Raw genomic sequence first — 22162 nt, 5'->3', positions numbered from 1 at the left:
GCGAAAATAGGCTGTTTTTTGTGTCATTGGCGAAATTCGCCATTGGATTGATCTGATGGACAATTTAGTCAACGATGGCGAAAAAACTGCAGTTTTTCACCTAAAAAGTGGAGAAAACTTTTCTATTTTTTTTTTGTGAAAAATGCGCTTATCATATTGGGTCTGGTATGTCGGAGGGTCATAAGGATGCGCCAAATGTTTTAAATATCACACATGGCTGGCGCAGGCGGTTTTTTAAAGCCGCTAAAAAAACACCTGCACCAGCCACGTGCGATGTTTAAAACACTTGACGCATCCTTACGGCCCTCCGAAATACCAGACCCAATAGGTTAAACGCATTTTTCTCTGTCAGCAGTTTTCATTCTCGGCATGCAGATATGGGAAGAGGACTTCCTAAGCCACCAGCACATTCATTTAAGTGAGAGGGCTCTGCATCCAGATGTCTTCCATTTGGGACCTATCAGGCATAGACATGATGACGTCTCAGCAAAATCACCAGCTGCCTAATTACTGTTCCCGCACCAGAGATCTTGTAGCACTCCTGGTGGATGCTCTGGTGGTGTGGTGGATGTTCCTGCTCATCTACTTCTTTCCTCCAATCTCGATGACCCAGTGGGTTCTCCACATGGTCAAATTGGAGGGTGGCATGGTGATCCTGGTGGCTCCAAATTGGCAATGGTGGGGGTGGTACACAGAACTTTTTTTCATCTCCATCAAGTCTCCTTTGTGTCTACCTCTTAAGATGGATCTTCTGTCTCACAGTCCGTGCTTCCATCCGGATCTGTCCCATATCCGAGTTTTTGATGGAGTAGCTCTTGAGACATCCATCCTGAAAGCAAAGGGATATTCCAGGAGAATAAACTGTACTATGCTTAATGTATGGAAGCCTTTTTTGGCAAAGATCATCACTGTGTATGGCGGACCAACTTTGTATGGTGTTCAGACAGAGAATTCAATCCTTGGTCCTTCTGGCTCTCAAGAGCCATCTCTTTTCTGAAGGCGGGTCTGGATTTGGATGTCCAGCTCTCTTCTTTGAGAGTACAGGTCTCTGCCCTGTCTGTACTTTTTCAGTGGCATATTGCGCCTTCATGGTTATACCTTCATTTGTTCCTCCAGTGGCTCCATTGAATCTCTCCTTGGTTCTTTGGGCTCTCCAGTTGGCTCTTTTTGAGCCCTTGGATATAGCAGACATTTGTTGGCTTACATGAAAGACTGTCTTCTTACTTGCCATTGCATCAGGCCGACGAGTGTCAGACTTGAGTACCTTGTCTTGTTGCTCCCCCTTATCTTATCTTCCATTTGGATTGGGCTGTCTTGAGGACTTGCTGGGGTTAACCTACCCAAGGTTGTATCTTGGCCCCCCATTAGCCAGGAGATTGTGGTACAATATTTCACTGTTCCAGGTTCTTCGCTGGAGGAGGCCTCTCTTGAAGTAGTGAGGGCTCTCTGGACTTATGTAGACCAAACCAGAGATCTCTGCAGATCTGATTCTCTGTATTTCCTGTATGATTTTCACAAGTGGGACTAGCCACCTTCTAAACAGACTTTGGCCAGATAGCTTTATCCACTGCGACTACTCTGCAGCGGATCTTCCTGTCCCTGTCGTGGTAACTGCTCATTCCAGTAGGTCAGTGGCAACCAGTTGGGCAGCTCAACTTGGCTGCTACGTGGTCCTCTCCTCATATTTTCATCCATTTCTATACTTGTAATACCTACACCTAGCACAGCTCAGGAGCATCCCCTCCCATAGGAGGACAGATTTAGGGTGTCCACCATCCTCCCTGTGACCCCTAGTGGAGGAAGAAAAAAAAAAGGATTTATTGTCTTACCTTGTTAAATGCTTTTCTACGTCTCCATAGGGGACACATAGCATTTGCCTTGACACACCTGGCTTGCGGAGGCTAGTTTCTGTGATACCGGTTTTCTACACACCTTGCCTGTGTGTTGGTCTTTCTTCTCCCTCTTTTTTTTCATTGCTCCTTGCCATAGGCTTGTTAACTTAACTGGCTGGCTGGGGGCGGGGTATATGGGAGATGGAGCCCTGGGCTGCTGGGTAATTAAATTACCTGCTTGGTGCCCAGACTCTCCTTTCCTGCCTATACCCATCATCCTCCCTGTGCACCCTAAGGAGTCGAAGACAAGGATTTAACAAGGTAAGACCATAAGACCTCTTATTTTTTTACAATACATATGTTTTTGTATACTGTTTTAGCAGCTTTTAGTCTTGCTGACATAGGGCCTGATTCAGCAGTGGACACAATGCCGATATGTACACTGATCGAGCGATTATTTGCCATTGTATGCGTGTAAGTCGCACTGCGCATGCATTGCAATTGCTTTGTGATTACATATACACAGAGGATCCATTCGCAAAGCGAGTATCATGTGGTCAGCATTTCGGGGAGGTAATGGGGCGGTGGTTAGCATATTTTTGCATCTGCATTCTGTGCGAAATAGCAGCTACGATCACATTAGAATCCACTGCTGAATTAGGCCCAAGGCAAGGGCATTTTAATACATAAATCTCACAAAGAGAAAAGTTATAAGGGATCTATCTGTGCGCAATGAACTAAAGGTTTTCCGCACAGAAACTCAACAGTAATATCAGTTATACACCTATTAACTGAATCAAATGGACACAATGCTATATGGTTGATGAGTAACTCCAAGCGCTCCCTTTTGAATTATGTACAAGGAAAGGGTGCAGTCTAAATTATGCACCGATTATGAGAAAAATAATTTATTATGTCAATAAAAACAGCATTAAATACATAACACAATCTATTGAACTCACTGCCATATACATAAATGCAAATTTAAACATAGTACAAAGTGCTGGTATAGTGCAGAAGAGATTCACCAGCTGACTAGATAAATTATTATCAGGTACCGATAGCACATGGCGCCGTCACTCCACTGAGAGAGGAATTATATTCATTTATACGGACCTCTGACACCCAGAGATCAAAGCCTGAGCACCGGGAGCAGTAAGAGCAGATTTCAAAAGACATTGCTCTTGGACTGAAATTAACATATACCGCATAAACCGGGTGTAAATGCAAAACTGGAGACAAAAGAACTGACCTGGCAATATAAGTATTATGGAGACAAAAGGCTAAAGTGACGGAGATGTTGCAATAATTATATCAGCTGCATATTAATTTATCTGAAAAGGTGTTTTTTCATTGTTGTTTTTTATGGTTTGTACTATTAAGTGCACTTTTATAGTAACAAATTGAGTGTATATGTGTATATATAGCAATTAAAAAGTAAATTCAGAGGAAAATTTAAAATTGCTCTATTGTACTATGGCCCTCATTCAGAGCCGCACGTTAACAACAGTACGCTCGTTCCGAGCGATGTTTGCACATCTGCGCATGCGTACGCTTTTTAGTACGCATGCGCGAACCAGTCAGTGCGGCCGAAAATCCTTTGTACGCTATATAGCGAGTGCCGGCTATTTTGAGTGACAGAATGAGGCGTATGTGGGTGGTAACAGGGGAAGGTGCTTGAAAATGGGGAGTGGAGATCCGAACGCAGGCGTGCTTAAAGGTCAAAACGGGCGTTTTATGGGTGTGTATATTTAAAACAGCAGCGTCATTGACCACGTCACTGGGTTATTTTATAGCCCGAACTGCACGCAAATTTGTGGTAGCAAACACCAACCACAAGAATAGCGAGCAGTTCATACGCTGGTCGATGTACTCGATTAATCTAATAAATAGCGGACATGACGTAGGATGCGTGCGGCCAGGGGGCGTTTTTAACAAATAAACGAGCGTATGTTTTGCTCGCTCGTTCAGACTTAGAGGCGTGAACAGACTGCAATGTGCGTACGGATCATTTGAATAGCCACCCCTTGTTTTTAAACGAACGACCGCAAATAGCGTACGGCTCTGAATGAGGGCCTATGTTTTTACTCCCAGAGATAAATACACATGCACAAAAAAGCAGTGTTAGCATGTACAGTGACAAGTTGCTATACAAGTATAATATGAAAAGGGAAACATGGGACACAATCCTATTTTATTGTTTCTTCTAGTCTGGCTGATTCACAATACAAGAGCATATCAATATTAAACAAGTAATTAGTTGTTCGACCTCAAAATATAACTTGGCATTATTTTTAAATTAAAAGTTTGATTGCTTGGATTATACTTTGCTGCATTGCCTCTGTTAAAATGTAACTCTTTTGAAATTATTTATTACATTATTGTAGCCAAAACTACAAAGGACAATGATCTTATGTAATAAACTGATAAGTTTTGAGCTCATACTCTGACTGAATTTCTCATTGGCAGGCCATAAAATACTTAACACTGTAGACTGCACTCGTCCGAATGGTGGTAAACTACCCAAAGATGTTGCTGTAATGATGAGTGACTTTGCTGGAGGTGCCTCAGGATTCCCAATGACTTTCAGTGGTGGGAAATTTACAGGTTGGCCTTAATGTATCTTTTCTTCATTAAATGTTTCATTATACTGTGGGTGTAGATCTAATATGTCCTACCAAAGCAAATTAGCTAATTTACCCTTGTACAACATACAAAACTAGCAAATATTTGAAGTCCTGGTTCCTACACAATCAATTCATAAGTACAGTGTACTGTATATATCAAAATAAGTGCACTTTGATACTATTTAATACTCTGTCCGGCTGATCAATTGATGACTGATATTTTTTGCAACAGACTAACAAACTGCAGGGTGTTACTTACGTTTTGTACAAAAGCTAAAAAAGGTATACACCTATCACTGTCAGCTCCCCCAGGTACTTAGTGCATTTCAAAGCAAAGACTACAAAATGAAAACAAAAGAATATTCCAAACAGATCCGGGACAAGGTCATTGAGAAGGATAATGTTACAAGAATTTTTCCAAGGCATTGAATATACTCTAAAGCACAGTTGTCTAACATAAAAAAATGGAGAAAATTCAGAATGACTGTGACTCTGCCTAGAACAGGCCGTCCTCCAAAACTGAGTGTCCGAGCTTGAAAAGCTGCAGTAATGGAGTCAAACAAGAAGCCAATAGCACCTCTAAAGGAGTCACAGTCTTACAGACAGATATGGCAGGAGCTGTGTATGGGATAACAATAGCACACATGCTTCATAAATCTGTGTTGTATTGGATGTTAGTAAGAAGAAGGCCCTTGTTGAAACAAACTCACTTCATAGCCCAGCTAGAGTCTGTCCAAAGACCTGTGGGAGACATGAGCAGGTGGTGGACAATTTTATGGTCTAATGCAGAGGTTCTCAAACTCGGTCCACAGGACCCCACACAGTTGACGTTTTCCAGGTCACCTAGTTGGTGCACAGGTGTATTCATTACTTACTGACAGATCCACAGGTGGACCTAATAATTTCACTTGTGATGCTGTGAGGAGACCTGGAAAAAATGCACTGTTTGGGGTCCTGAGAATCGAGTTTGAGAACCTGTGGTCTAGTGCACAGGTTCTCAAACTCAGTCCTCAGAACCCCAAACAGTGCATGTTTTGCAGGTGTCCTCACAGCATCACAAGTGAAATAGTTTGCTTCATCTGTGGATCTTTTAAAATGTGTCAATGAACAATGAGTACACCTGTGCACCTGCTAGGTGACCTGGAAAACATGACCTGTGTGGGGTCCTGAGGACCGAGTTTGAGAACCTCTGGTCTAATGAGGCCAAGGAGAAGATTTATCAAATCTTTGAAAGAGATAAATTGGAGAAGTTTCTCCATAGAAACAATCAGCTCCTGTTAATTTTCTAGTACAGTCTGTAAAATGACAGCAGCTGATTGGTTGATATGGGAAACCTCTCCAATGTATCTATCTCCAAAATTTGATAAATCTTCCCCCAAAATTGAACTCTTCAGCTACAATGCTGAGCACAATACTTGGCACAAACCTAGCACTTCACATCACAGTGAAAACAACATCCCCCATAGCGAAGCTTAGTGGTGGCAGCATCATGTTATGGGACTCTCTCTGTTGTGGGGGAAGGGGGGAAAATGTATCAAGTCTTGGAGACATATAAAGTGGAGAAGTGGCCCATAGCAGCCAATCAGTTTATAACTGTCGTTTATCTAGCACAGTAGATGAAATGACAGTTAGAAGATGATTGGTTGCTTTGAGCAACTACTCAACTTTATCTCTCTCTGAGGCTTGATACATTCCACACAATGACTGAAAAGCTCATAAAAGTAGAGGGAAGAATGGACGGAGCAAAGTACCGAGAAATCCTGGAGGAAAACCTGATGCAGGCTACAAGGGCACTTGGACTTTGAAGAAGATTTAGCTCTCAATATGACAATGACCCATAGCATACACCAAAAACCACTAATGTGTCTCAGCAACAAAAAGGTTAATGTTCTGAAGTGGCCTTGTCAAAGCCCAGATCTCAATCCAAAGGAGCACCTGTGGCGACATTTCAAAATTGCTGTCCACCAACAATTTCAATCCAGCCTGACGGAGCAAATTTGCCAAAAGGATTGTGCTCAGATTCCAGTGCCTAAATGTGCATAACTGACAAATTCCTACCCAAATAAACTCAGAGCTACAGTTGGTGATTCTACCAAGTATTGGGGGTGCAAATAATAATGCAATCACTTATTTTCAGTGTTTTGTTGCTAATTAATTAGGCCAATGGTTGGATTACATTTTTTGGGCACACTATCTAGTGTTGATTAGTGGGAATATATTCCAATTAAATCAATCATGATTCCATGTTGTAACACAACAAACTGTGAAATAGCCCATAGGGGATGAATATCTTCTATAGTTACTGTATATAAAGTCTAATTTTGCTGCTAAATTAATTTTTTTTGGTTTGATTTTTTTATTTGTTTTATTAGAATAAACATATTGTTTTTAAGCTTTTTGAGTAATTTATTAGTCATTCAGTGCTGTTTTTCCCTCACATAGCAGATTTACTTTTACATGCCCCATTTTAATGCTCGTAAATTTGCAATTGCACATACACACATGGGAAAAATAATGGGAGTCATTTTAAAGAAAAGGGAACAACCCAGTAACTTGGCAGATTACACAATTCTCAAATTGGGAAGCTTGTTTCTAGAGAGAATGAATGGAAAAATTATACTGGTCTTCTAGTGGATTATACAGGCAAAACCAGCAACTGTATTACAGTACCTGCCACACAGACTTTATACTCTTCATGTCTTAAGTGTTCACTCACCTTCAAAATATTCTTTTCACGCTCCTATAACTAGTACAAAACAAAAGAATATATGAGAATTCCCTACTGCAACATTTACATCTTTTGGACAAATTAGAAAAGTATGGTGTCTCTTTATTAAGATATAAAAATGAAGATAACAGGAAAAGACTTTAAAATCTTAGACCTGTATCTCAGTCAAGCCAGGAAGTGCAGCATACTTTCCTACTCTCCCGGGAGTCACGGGAGGCTCCCGATTTTTCCCTTAACCCCCCGCACCCTCGGAAGAGTAGGCAGATCTGCTGCATCCCACCCACTTCCTAGTGAAGTGGCCAGGATGGGGAGATTTTACAAGAAATTTGCTTGTCTGTAGGGAGGGGGCGAGGCTTATTGACTTGAATCGCGTCATTTAGCCCCACCCCCTCCCCATGGACACGCAGATCGCGGGGTTTTATTGTAAAAGGGGCATGGCCTAATGATGGCTATAGCCTGACCCCGTCCTCTACTCTGAGAGTACCAGGTCCTCTCCGGCTGCTCCCAGAAAGGACTACTTAAAAGTCGGTACGTATGAAGTACAGTCTTTTATTCCTCAGGACCCTTCCATAGGACCCAGTGACAGAGGGCCTGATTCCAAGGTGGACGCTATGCCCATGTTTGCGCAGCTGGTTGATGTGTTTTGTATTACGCATGCATCTGCATCGTGAGAATTTGGACGCAGAATGATTGACAGTCAGTGTGCATTTATGGGAGGTAACAAGGGGTGGTTAGTCAAATGCGGGTGTGTTGCGAGTTTTTTGTGGGCATGTCGCAGCTAGTGGCTGCATGTGTGTACACAGCTTCACTGGCACTGGTGGCTTACATCCGACAGATATTCTGAACAGTCATAGGATTGCTCAGAAGTTTGATGGTGCGACTGATGGGGCGTCTTGGAATCAAGTGGCGGATTAGAGATGCAGCCGGTGGGTGTCTATGTACAAACTACAGTGGCATTAGCATAACTGCTTAGTACTGCTGCATTTAAAGACGCAGCCACAACAGGAGTGTTCACCTCAATTCACTCAAGCATCTGAAATAGGGCTGTGGTCTCTTGTGAGCCAGTTCTCACAGGGAGAAAGATAAAGATGAACGGTAAGATGATCTTATGGTTTAATAGGGAAAAACAAGCTTTTGGTTACCGCTGTCATTCTCCAAATACTGGGGCCTAATTCATACAATATACAGTAATCATACCAACTTAGCTAGTAATATTGCTTAATTAGCAAACAAAATGTAATTATTCCTGCTATAGCCACTACAAAAATACAAAACAAAATGTGCTCAGATGAAACCAAAAAAGTCTGATAAGCGCAAACACCCTACACTCATGATACTTTTGGCCAAGGGGGCATATTTTTTTTTTGGTCCACCACATTGTATTGTCATTATTAAGACATGGATAAATGTCAGTAAAATAAGATGAATGTGCTAGTACTATACCTATTAGCATTGTTAAAAAGTCATGAGATGGGGTGAGATGGGCCATGCCATGTAAGGTTCATGGGCTATACCCAAATGGCCCCTCTCCATAGCACATTTGGCACCTTCAACTCTATAACACATTTGTACCCCCATCCCTCCCTTGTAACACATTCCTTCCACCACCCCAACACGATAGTAACACATTTCTTTCCCATTCCTCCAGAAACAGATGTAACACCAGTAAAAAGACTGATTTAAATATATGGCATTGTCCTTGACTCTATCCTATCTGTGCAAAAGTACCATCAAATAGCATAGGAGAGAGACTTCGGCCCCCCACCTGAGGAGGACGCTTGGGAGGACATGAATTTAGGAGTAACTAAAAGCTCCATCTCTTCCCGGATCAAGGAAACATCTTACAAGCTGTACTATAGATGGATATACACTACTTCACACTTAGCCAGCTGTTCCACACTGCCTAGTCTGTTGCGGGAAAAACTGTGGCCTCAGGGGTACCCTAGCCAACATCTGGAGGACATACCCTGTTATTGTCTCCTAATGGAATGAAGTTCATGTTATTGTAAAGAATCTCTCTGAGGCCCCAGTTTTAAAATATTGATGGTCATTTCTCTTATGTCACAAATCTGTAATTCTCAGCGCTGCCGCCCTATATAAACACCCCTAATTCACTTACAGCCATCTCAGATGGAAACCCAAGCCCCTCTCATACGTATATAGAAGCACACCAAAATACAAAAAAGAAGACAGCACTGATGATTCAGTATTAATATTTAAAAATATATAATTCAAACACAAACTTGCATCATTTACAGTATTTACTCTATGCATACACACAAAAAAAGATTAAATAAGATAAAAAACACATTAAAAATCACCGGGCAGTGTATCTATCCATACAAAAATCCAAAATACAGAAGCATTCAATTGCCAAATGCCATTATCCTATAATCTTCAGCCAATAGGTAAAATATTGATAACTACAGGAAAATAACCAAAGATATTTAAGTATCCTGAATCTGATTCCAGCACTCTCCAATTAGACAGTCTTACCTGATAGATATGACCCAGATTAATTTCCAGTGCTGTCTCCACAGGTAGAGACACTAGATATCCCGTTCCATTCGGGCAAGTCCTGGGTCTCCCGGCTGTTGGTGCATTCCAAATAATACAGCCTTATCCGGAGTTACCGATGGGCAATGTCCGTAGGGGTTATTGGTAGAGCTGAAACACCGGTTACAGTGTGGAGGTCCTTATTTCTCTTATATTATCCCCCTAAGATATCAGCAAACTCTCCAGGTGACTGACCTCTTACATTTTGGTCACTGCAGTGTCTAATAGCAAAACAATGGAGAAAGTCAGCTCCACACATTGCTCTCTGCTATAAAAAAAACAAGTTTGGCAAATTCCGGTAATGGAGAAACGTACTTATCTCCATGACAAGTGGCACTCATTCACTCAGATATGGCTTGCCTTGTATTTTTTGAGAGCAGACCAGGTCCCTCTCTCTCTAGCAACTAGGACTTCAGCTGACCCCCTGCACAATGAGCAGCACACCATCATGCCCCTTGCAAATAACCTGTATTTTGACACATTCTCTTCCTACTGCATATTTCACTAGCATGCATCCTTTATGGTCATATCATTCCTCTCTTCATTGCTAATCCTGTCCCCTCACTTTCTCCCCATCAATCTGTGTTTTTATCTGCAGAGGAGTGGAAATCGCAGTTCATAAAAACAGAGAGAAAGAAGCTGCTGAACTACAAGGCTCAGCTTGTAAAAGACTTGAACCCTCATATATACTGCCCATTTGCAGGATACTTTGTGGAGGCACATCCATCAGATAAGTATGTTTGATTGAACACTATAATTAATGATGTGGAAACTATGAGACAATAAGACATTGTGGCTTATGCTGAGTTGGATGCATAAGTGCTGTGGCCTCAAAAACGCTTAAAGACACGCATAAATGAAGGGCGAAATGTAATGGGGTGTGAGTTTTGAAAAAGTGCGAGTATAGAGCTATAGTTGCACATTTTCAGAACTCACCCTCTGTAACAGGGTGTGAGAACATGCAAACTCGCATGTTTCCCACACCTCTGCAACTCACAATGGCTAAACATGCATCCAGATGTTTTGCCATTGTGAGCATAGAACTTGGGCAATGTAATAGACCGCACACTATTACTGTCTGAAAACTAAAAAAAACCCCAGATCTGCCTCATTATAGCGAGTCCAGTCTCAGCAGGTCTGAGTAACACAGAAAGATGCACAGATCCTTGAGATCTGTGCATGTTTGTGCGTGTCAAAAAAAAGTAAACAGTAAAAATAAAAAAACGTACATCCCCTCCCCACAAGCATAAGCAGGACCTTAATGCCCCGCATGCTGGTATTTGTGGTTCGCCAAGTACCACTATGTGGAAGAGGCTTGCAGGGACCTGTAGTTCCCCAAGCAAAAGACAATATTTTTACATATATCTTTTACACTACACTTTACACAATCAACCTGGCACGCACGGGCCAGGGGTGCTGGGAGTAGCCTGGGCTATCAGCTCAGGCCTGGGGTGCCCTGGAGAGGGGACCCCTTTATTGGGGGGTCCCCACCTCCCCAGGGATCCCCAGCCTGGGCTGACTAGCAGTCAGGTGTGATGCTTTGGTGAAAGGGTTCCCCTGGCTGTGGCATTACACCCCCCACTAGAAAGACTCCGGTGCTGGTTATGGAAAGTACAGGGGACCACTACTCATTTTGTCCCCTGTATTTCCACAACCAGGACTGGCTCAGCAGAGCCAGTGCTAGTTCTTAAAATACAGGTCCCCTACGCATTTTTTCCCTGTATTTTAAGAACCAGGACAGACTCAGCAGAGCCCAGTGCTGGTTCTTAAAATACAGGGGACCCCTATGCATTTTCCCCCTATTTTTTAAGAACCAGGACAAGCTCTAAAAAACCTGGGGCTGGTTATGCTTGTGGGGGAGGGGATGCATGTAATTTTTTTTATTTAATTTTTTTACTGTTTACTTTTTTTTACAACACAGAAGCCTTCATGGATCTTACTGATCTGTGAAGGCTTCTGTATAACTCAGACCTTTTAATGCTAGTCACATTAAAAAGTTTGAGTTTTCATAGAAGAAAACTGACCTGGACTCGCATAATGTAATAGCCTCAAACTTACAAGTTCGCAGGCTATTACATTTAGCAAGTTTTGAGACAAACTCGGACCTTAAATGTGCAAGAAGGTCTGAATTTGTCTCACACAAAAATTTGCACCCTGTTACATCTCGTCCAAAATATTTTCTTGCAAATAGTTGTATGCCTCACATGATGTGTCCAGCTCTGCAAAAGTAACAAGTGCAGCAAATATACATCAGATGTACATCAGTTATTGTTACAAAAAACAAAACTTACAGATGAGTACAGCATAGAGCAGGAGTGGCCAATGCGTGGCTCTCGAGCTGCATACGGCTCTTTCTTCGTTGTGATGCGGCTCGGCAGCTTGGGGGCATCGGGGGCCGGATTAAGGGGGGTGCAGGGGCCATTGCTACGCTACTGCAACTGTGAATGCCGGCCTCTGAAGTGATCAGAAGCTATAGAAGCCTCTGATCACTTCAAAAGCCAGCGTTTGTGATGCAGTGCGCAGGTGACCTCATGACATCACCCACGATGTGAGGAGCCTGTGCACCTGCTGGATCCAGTTAGATCCAGTCAGCAGCAGTGACAGCGGGAGCCTGGAGTCAGCGATGCCCAGCGTGGTCAGGTAAGTACTGGGGACAGAAAAGATTTAAACAAATGCGATCCAAATTAAATGGTGCAGCACTAGAACTATGGTGATTATCACAGATCACCCCAAAATCAGCAAACAAAAAAGAAGATTGTTCCTATGCACTCCAAATGAGATTTTCTATTATAGAATGTCCATAAAAAATAGAGTCCATAAAGATGTTTTTATATATAAAAAACACTGTAATGTCACTGTTCAAAGAAATCCGCTGATAGATATGGGTGGCTAAAATATCCACCTATAAAAATATGTGTATCCAAAAAGAATTATGAATGATAAGTCACCATAGGTCTTTTTACTCCAGTTATTTTCCTTTATATTCCTTAGAAGTGGCTTCTCTTTAACGTAGTTGCATGTAAGATAAGAAGGAGAATTGCCACCATAGCATAAAATCATTTACATTTTATTGGAATATATAAAATAGACAAATGGAAGCGTACCTTTGGTGACCTTTTGAGAAAGGTACACATATAACACATATAGGGGTATTACTGTGCTCCCCCTATAGAGCGTTACCTTCCTGGTCAGAGTGCGCTCACAGAGTATAATCACCAACGCGTTTCAACCATAGTATAGGTCTTTATCAAGGTTGAGTTGCTACTGCAACGGTGTAGAAATACTGTCAACGGCACCTCAACTCGCTCCTCTCACAGCCCAATCTCACTCCGGACTCACAAATTTTTGTGCGCAGCCCTATGGAGCTGCAAATAAAAATCAGCGAGTCTGGCGGCACCATAAGTGAGCCCCTATACTTGCACAGAAGGGACTTGTGGCTAATTGTATTGAACCCAACATGTCTAAGACTAAGTTGATAATCTTCCCACCCACCCGAATAACCTTAACTCCCTCAGTTTCATTATTTATTAGGAGCACCACCATCTCCTCTAGCTCACAAGTGCACTGTTTTGGAGTTATTCTTGACCCTATCCTCGCCTTCAAACCACACATTCAGTACTTTTAGCAGTCCTGCCATTTCCATCTGAAAAATATTTCCAGTATCAGACCCTTTCTCACCCTTGAGGCAACTAAAACTCTTATCCACTCACTGGTCATCTCCAGAATGGACTGCTGTAAGCTCCTCTTATATGTCCTCCCTGTCTCCCACCTTTCTTCACTCCAATCTGTCTTCAATGTTGCTGCTCGACTCATCTTCCTCTCCAAATATACTACATCTGCCTCCTCTCTCCTACAAGTCCTACACTGGCTCTCCTTCCCCAATTACAAAACTTCAAATGGGCTCTCAAGACCCACTTCTTTATCAAAGCCTTCTAGCTTTCATCCTCACCCACTGCTCCATGCTCTTTGCTCACGGTCTCTGCCCTCTGTGTCAACCCTGTCTGTCTACCACTTTATATTTAAAGCTCTCATGAGCAAGGCACACTTCTCTCATATGCTTTTTCTTCCCTCACTTATAAAATCATCTCCTCCTCACTGCCTACTTTGGCACCAAACCCTTGGGGTCTGCCGTCCTGCTGGTTATTTGGGTATTACTGTATATTTTCCTGATGCAGCAATGTTTAAAAATCTTGTCCATGTCCTTCAGTGTTCTGTACTGTAAGTCGCTTTTAAGTTTTTACTTGTTTTGTTCATACATTGTCTGTACTTTGCTGTGGACGGCTTGTAGCTCCATATAAATACATAATAATAATAATAGCAGCAGGTAGAGGACAAGATGTTCCTGGCTGCTACATATTATGTTAATACTTTGGGTCATTGATAGGCTGTGACCCCTCATAGGCTGGGAAAACATCACTGCAGCACTCTGGTCACAGTCAGTCAGTGACAGCAAAAGTGGCTGGTACCAAGGACATGTCCTCATCCACAGTATTCTAGTATATGAGGTAAAAAGAGATGTAGGAGGGAGAAGACGGAAATATACTATAAAGGGAGGGAGGAGCAGGGTGGCATGCATGGCATACCCTAATTTCACATCCTACAGACTGAAACACTGCTTGTTAGTAGTAAATGATAAAAGTACAGTTTATTTTCCCAAATAGAGCAGATCAGTATACAGACATTTCACTTGACTATACGCATTCACCTCTTGTGATTGATTGGTATACTCACTAACTTACAAAGGTAAACGTCTTCATTTTATATTGTTTCCAAAATAGATATATTAAAGAAACCAATGTGAAGAATGATGCTGCAACTCTCAATCAACTAATTAATAAAACATCAGATGTCATTACATGGACACCAAAGCCAGGGGCTGTCCTGGACGTGGGAAGGTTACTGAAAGACTCAAATGATAGGTGTAGTAACACTGCAATTATTCACTTGCTATATAGTATTACATGATAGATCTTCAATAATTGACATGTTTCTGTCTGGTCGATGGAAAGGGAAATATCCATAACCATTTGAAATAGATGAGTAGGAATTTGTTCTCGCACATGTTCTATGACTATGGAGGGATAACACTGTGCACGTTTTATATCCTGATGGCCAGCGTATGCCCTTTTACCTTCTCTAAGTCATTGCTGTAAACCTGCACGGTGGCATAAACATATTTGATGATACAAACTCAGGGCACAGTTTCCTCTGGGGCATAGCTAAATGGGAATGACAGGATAAATATGTTACGTTACAGTGAGCAGGTGGGAAAGAAAAGTTTAGCAACATGATTATTACAAACCTGTTACCATGCAATGACAACTTGAAACTGCTTAACAATTTTACTATGCGCATATTCAGCCATGATACTCCATGCCTCAGATTCCACTATTACAGGTATAAGTAAGGCAGGGCCAGTATAAGACATTAGTGTGTCCCTATTCACTATCACAAAATATTAAGGAAAACTTGTGACGGTTTCCAATATTGGAATATTGTGAGCTTCTGAGCTTTCAATGGCACAGTTTAGTTTGTGTGAGGATGTATTACATGCAACTCACACAGCGTAGAAGAGACCACAGGAAACCATATGTAGCCCAAATGCATGTGAAAGATATAGGATATTTGTCTACTTCTGAATAAGAATTCCAGAGAGATTGTGAAAGCAACACCTATGTGTACAGCAGTGAAGACAGCATGCACCGTTCCACTGTTACATGTGTGAGGGATGTTATAGAATTGACTTTATCCATAAATGAGTGCCCCACAGATAGAGAGATAGGAAGAGATATGTGTGTGTGTGTGTGTGTGTGTGTGTATGTATGTATATATATATATATATATATATACACACACACGCAGTATATATATATATATATATATATATATATATACACACAGTATATATACAGTCAGGTCCATAAATATTGGGACATTGACAGAATTTTCATATTTTGTCCTCTATTCACCACCACAATGGCTTTGAAATGAAACAAACAAGATGTGATTTAACTGCAGACTTTCAGATTTAATTTGAGGGTAATTACATCCAAATCAGGTGAACGGTGTAGGAATTACAACGGTTTCTAAATGTGCCTCCCACTTTTTAAGGGGCCAAAAGTAATGGGACAAACTAGACAATCCTAAATCTAACTTTCACTTTTTAATACTTTGTTGCAAATCCTTTGCAGGCAATTACAGCCTGAAGTCTGGAACGCATAGACATCACCAGACGCTGGGTTTCATCCCTGGTGATGCTCTGCCAGGCCTCTACTGCAAATGTCTTCAGTTCCTGCTTGTTCTTGGGGCATTTTCCCTTCAGTTTTGTCTTCATCAAGTGAAATGCATGCTCAATCTGATTCAGGTCAGGGGATTGACTTGGCCATTGCATAACATTCCACTTTTTAGCCTTAAAAAACTCTTTGGGTGCTTTTGCAGTATGCTTCGGGTCATTGTCCATCTGCACTGTGAAGCGCTGTCCAATGAGTTCTGAAGCATTTGACTGAATATGAGCATATAATATTGCCAGAAACACTTCAGAATTCATTCTGCTGCTTTTGTCAGCAGTCACATCATCAATAAATACAAGGGAACCAGTTCCATTGGCAGCCATACATGCCCACGCCATGACACTACCAACACCATGCTTCACTGATGAGGTGGTATGTTTTGGATCATGAGCAGTTCCTTTCCTTCTCTTCTCTTCCCATCACTCTGGTACAAGTTGATCTTTGTCTCATCTGTCAATAGGATGTTGTTCCAGAACTGTAATGGCTTTTTTAGATGTTGTTTGGCAAACTCTAATCTGGTCTTCCTGTTTTTGTGGCTTACCAATGGTTTGCATCTTGTGGTGAACCCTCTTTATTCACTCTTGTGAAGTCTTCTCTTGATTGTTGACTTTGACACACACATATACATCTACCTCCTGGAGAGTGTTCTTGATTTGGCCAACTGTTGTGAAGGGGTTTTTCTTCACCAGGGAAATAATTCTTTTGTCATCCACCACAGTTGTTTTCCGTGGTCTTCCGGGTCTTTTGGTGTTGCTGAGCTCTCCGGTGCATTCTTTCTTTTTAAGAATGTTCGAAACAGTTGATTTGGCCACACCTAATGTTTTTTCTATCTCTCTGATGGGTTTGTTTTGATTTTTCAGCCTAATGATGGCTTGCTTCACTGATAGTGACAGCTCTTTGGATCTCGTATTGAGAGTTGACAGCAACTGATTCCAAATGCAAATGTCACATCTAGAATCAACTCCAGACCTTTTACCTGCTTAATTGATAATGAAATAATGAGGGAATAGCCCACACCTGTCCATGAAATAGCTTTTGAGTTGATAGTCCCATTACTTTTGGTCCCTTAAAAAGTGGGAGGCACATATTGAAACTGTTGTAATTCCTACACCGTTCACCCGATTTGGATTAATTACCCTCAAATTAAATCTGAAAGTCTGCAGTTAAAGCTCATCTTGTTTGTTTCATTTCAAAACCATTGTGGTGGTGAATAGAGGCCAAAATTTGAAAATTCTGTCAATGTCCCAATATTTATGGCCAATCATAGGCACAGATGTGGCGTTCAAAAGTGTGGCGAGGAAGCCAATAGTAGCATTCAAGAGAGGTCCAAATCTCAAACAGCTACTTATGCAACCAACAAAAAATTTCCACAAGAAAATGGAAGGCACATGGCTACAAAGGAAGAAATTGGGATGTTTTCATTGCCTAGGCTGCACGACTTGCAGCAGTATGATCCCTGGCAAGGATTTTGCGCATCCACATACAGGAATTAGAATTGGGATCAAACATTGGCTAACATGTACATCCACCTTTGTTATCTACATCTTGATGTGCCCTTGTGGCCTTTATTACGTGGGAAAGACTGTAAGAACATTCCGTGAACGCATGGCAAATCATCGAATGTCAATTAGGCAGGCCATCAATGATGGTAGAAGCGATAAACCTGTAGCTCGTCATTTCATGCAAAAGGGACATCATGTATCGATGTTGAAAAGCATGTTAATTGATCATGTCCCAGTGTTAGAAAGGGGTGGTGACCGTGAAAAATATTTGTTGCAAAAAGAAGCACGGTGGATTTTTAATCTGAATACGATTGCTCCTAGGGGATTGAATGAGAACATCAACTACCGTTGCTTCTTATAAAAATACTCTGTCTGTTCTTCTTGTTAATCCAGATCCAATGTGGAGATATGTGATTATAACACATTGATATATGTAGTAATTAATAATGGTTCCTAAAGTGAACATGGGTCTGTAGGATTCAAGCATAAATTATTTGTATAATTAAGGTAATATAAAGAAAGTGGTTAATAGGTTTGCACGAATATATCTTTTTAATGTTTAATAGATGTTTTTTAATATATTTAGTGATAGCATCAAATGTAAAAGGTGATATATTTCACATTATAATGTCTAGAGTTTGGACTATGGGTAGGGCGCACAACCCCCCAATAGTAAGGATTAGCGATATAAGTACGTATGGATTGATAAACATATTTCCCTTATTTAATAAAATGAATAAGTGCGCGAATGCATGGCTTAACAAATTGGGTCGCTATGATAACGCAGTGATGCTAGTGCATGAGTTAACAAATTGCGTTGCCATGATAACGCAGTGACGCAGGCAAGCTCTCCGTATGCTTTGATGGTCACATGGAAGTGTGTGACGTCGAGGTGGGTTGGAGGTTTGTTGTCTCGCGGGAGCACGGAGCGGACATGGGAGACTGAATTAAACATGCGCATGCGCAGACGGCTGGAACGCACGCCAGCCGGAAACACAGGTGTGATGATTAGATCAAGGATAAAGTTTAAAAGTCCTGCTAATATGGGGGTTTGTTGCGCCTTAGCCGTATACCACGCTGGATTGTTGACAAGTCTTTGTGAGTCTAGAACGGCCCTAAAGTGGACCGAAGTCGACAGACATTGATTGCATAAGTATTTTGACTGTTATATGAACCACTTTACATGCATTTTACAAGGTTTGGACAATATGCTTCAGTAATGGTGTTGTGTTTACTGGGTGGTGAATAAAACACATTTTGTGATAAGAATATTGAAACAAGGAGTAGTGCCTTCACTTTGTGGACTTATATATATATATATATATATATATATATACATACAGTATATATATATATATATATATATGCAAACAAAATAAAAGGGGAACCCCATAGTGAATCAAAAGGATAAATTTAATAGGCAATCAACAAATGCACAGATCAAGAATGCATACAAACGGTGGTGATCACAAACCACCTTTTGATGCACTATGGGGCACTCCCTTTATTTTGGTTGCTTGTAGAAATTGTTTGCCTGTGGAGTGAATACTGGTCAGAGAAAAGGAAGACGCCGACCTATGTGTGGTCTGGGTGCTAGTGGACTGGCTGTGAAACTCACTGCAGTACTTGAGACTGGTCTGTGTTTGAAAAAGCAGTCTAGGCTGGGACTTGTTCCACAAGGACAGTTGTGAGGCGGATCAAAAATAGTGCTTTGACATTTGTAAACGCCTAGCCCAATCAGGGCAACTAACTCACTTCTTCAACCCTCTCGACCGTGGGTGTAGCTAATCTGCTAACAAAGTCTCTCACAGTCTCTGTCCCTTCCCTGTATCCTCCAGGTATACAGTCGGCCCTGGCTTCCTCAGCCTACAGCCCAGCTGCCTCGATGTCACTCAGTCTGAGAGTTTGTGGTCCCCCCTTGCCTCCTGCAAGGTCCAGACCCAGGCCTCTTGGCCCCCTCGCTCAGCTTCACTGGGCTCTCTGCTGCCACAATCCCACATGGACTGTTTCCCACAGCAGCCTGACTGGTTGGCCTTCTCATCAGCCCAAACCTGAGCTCTATCCACAAGGCAGCCCTTACACAACTTCCCTGAATCCTTTTCTTCTCAGTGTGGGCGGATCTCTCCTGCCCCACACAGAATCTGCTGCTCACCAGTGCCATCTCTGGTGATACTGCCAATATATATTATATATATATTACACACATCAGGTCTGTTCTGGAGTAGACTAAAGGTCTTAAGCAGGTGAAAATGGTATATTCACCAAAGTTTCAGGGCTCACCAGCTCTTTTGTCAAGGTGTGTGTGTGTGTGTATATATATATATATATATATATATATATCAGATCACAGATCTGCGGTCATAAAAATTGGTTGAGGACATTGAAAAATGATTTCCATGGACCTCATATTTTCTGTAAGGACCTGGGAAAACTATTGAGTATGTTATTCACATCATCTATGTGCCATGTAACATGGATGGGGCTGAGATGTTTAACTTGGCTGCTAGTTGTCATGTCTAGTATGTTTATTTTAATAAGGCCACAGAAATTCCTAAAGGGAAGAGTAACTTTGGGGCCGATGACATTATACTTTTTTTATTATAATTATAAATATAAATGAACACAATAAGGATGCATATTTTAAATAGAATGTACACATAAATATACTTTTGAAAAGTGTAACAATACTCAAATGTAACATTCATTAATTGTACATTTGTTTATATTATTAATCACTATAAATCTTTGATTTATTAATTTGAATTAGATCAAATGTCATATTACTGAATTATAATTGCTGGAGGACTTATTGTAGTCACTTATAGCATGTGGCCCCCACCGTCACAATCGCCTTACCTGTTTAATACATTCAGAAAGTTTATTATCTTATTTATCCATCAAGAAAGTCAAGTACAACCTTTTTCATAACTTTTTAGAGAAGGAATTGTTGATCCACCTCCAGGAACAAAAATCTTCAAGGATTCATGGGAATTTGATACTTACCTGGATGAAATGCATACTTCATTTAATGATGAGATCTTTAGCTATCCATTATGGGTTAAAGAATACTTCACCTGGGCTGGATTTAAAGGCTATAATCTGGTAGTCAGGGTAAGCATGGTGTGCAGTAAAACTGAAAAATAAGCTTTTATTTATATTTTACCTTGAAAAATAAAGCATGATCTAAATATTATCACTATTGTGTAAATAGAAAAGATTATATACTGTGCCTAATGTACAAACACACACAGTGGAAATTTAGAAGTGGTGTAACTGAATGGTGGGGACTATCTGACCTCCAATACGTTTCTAGTTTTGAATTAATTGTAGTCCTAATTTTTTGTTCATGCTTTTTATTTTTATTAGAATATATCTCTATTGGTTATAGAGGAAAGACAATCAAGTCATCAAAAGGCAAGACCATGTATATTGTACACTGGGTAATAATGGGGAGATGGAGAGGGGATGTAGTTAGGAAGCCGACGGTCTAAATCCCGACCGCTGGCTTCCCAACTGTCATATCCCACCAAGGTACTAAAAACAGGTGTCGAAAACTCGTCACCTGTCATTACACCTACGCCGGAAGACCGACGCCCAGCATACTGAACAAAGGTAAGCCGGTCACGGGCGTGGACAGCTGCCGGGGGGAGGGTTAGGTTTCAGGGCTCCCGGGGGGAATTAAGGTTAGGCACCCCCCGGGAGACTTAGGTTTAGGCTGCAGGGAAGGGGGGGGTTAGGTTTAGGCACTAAGAGGAGGATTAGGGTTAGGTACTTGGGGGGAGGTTAGGGTTAGGCACCCCTAAGGGAGGGTTAGGGTAGGAAGTAGGGTTAGCAGTACTTACCTTATTTAGCGTTCTGGATCATGCGGCCGGCGGTGATACCTACTACATCCATGAAGAGAGATGGTCTATTTACTAAGCCTTGGATGGAGATAAAGTGGACAAAGATAAAGTACCAGCAGTCTGTGACAAGGCATTTAGGAGCTGATTGGCTGGTACTCTATCTCTGTTCACTTTATCTCTATCCAAGGCTTAGTAAATAGATCCCAAAGTACCAACCAATCAGCTCTTAACTATCATTTTTTAAACACAGTCTGTATCATGACAGTTAGAAACTGATTGGCTGGTACTTTATCTCTCTCCACTTTATCTCACTACAAGCTTTGATAAATCTCCCCCTATATCTTATAAAGACTTGAACAAAGGATTATACAGAGACAAAGGGGCAGGGCCAGCTCCAGGGGTCTGAGCACCATGTGCCGGCCCGGTAAACAGCGCCCTGCAATCGCGCGCCGAAATTGGGGGCATGGCCTCATTACCATAGGCCATGTCCCCTAAGTGACATTATTTGGAGGCTTGCCTGCATGGCATGCCTCCAAATAACATCAGGCTGGGGGTAAAGCCCAGCCCTCTGTCACTGGCTGGCTTCCCCCCCAGCCCTCTCCCATCAGTGAATGAATGCCGCACACAAGCACGCGGAATCCATTCAAACTCCAGGAGTCCGGCACCGCCGCACAGCTGCGGCAGTGAGGGCCCACAATCTCCTGATTTGACCACCCGCGGGCCACTTCGACCCACGGGTGGAACAGCGGGACAGTACTGTTCTGCTGAAATCGGGATTTGGGGGA

At 41.7% G+C, this 22162-nt stretch overlaps 1 protein-coding gene across 1 annotated transcript in view; it reads left to right on the top strand.

Moving 5' to 3' along the window:
- LOC148519915 (cytidine monophosphate-N-acetylneuraminic acid hydroxylase-like) overlaps window positions 1-22162 on the top strand; it is a 220226-nt gene that overhangs the window by 178756 nt on the left and 19308 nt on the right. Inside the window, exons 8-11 of the mRNA XM_088475875.1 lie at window positions 4302-4439; window positions 10342-10477; window positions 14522-14662; window positions 20472-20646. Coding sequence (XP_088332001.1) covers window positions 4302-4439; window positions 10342-10477; window positions 14522-14662; window positions 20472-20646 — 590 coding nt within the window. The remainder of the gene's footprint in view (window positions 1-4301; window positions 4440-10341; window positions 10478-14521; window positions 14663-20471; window positions 20647-22162) is intronic.

This window comes from Taudactylus pleione, unplaced genomic scaffold (assembly GCF_031769625.1).
Source record: "Taudactylus pleione unplaced genomic scaffold, aTauple2 ptg000179l, whole genome shotgun sequence".
NCBI classification, from domain to species: Eukaryota; Metazoa; Chordata; class Amphibia; order Anura; family Myobatrachidae; genus Taudactylus; species Taudactylus pleione.
The sequence above is the reverse complement of the archived record's forward strand: the minus strand, read 5'-3'. Positions and strand labels throughout refer to the sequence as shown.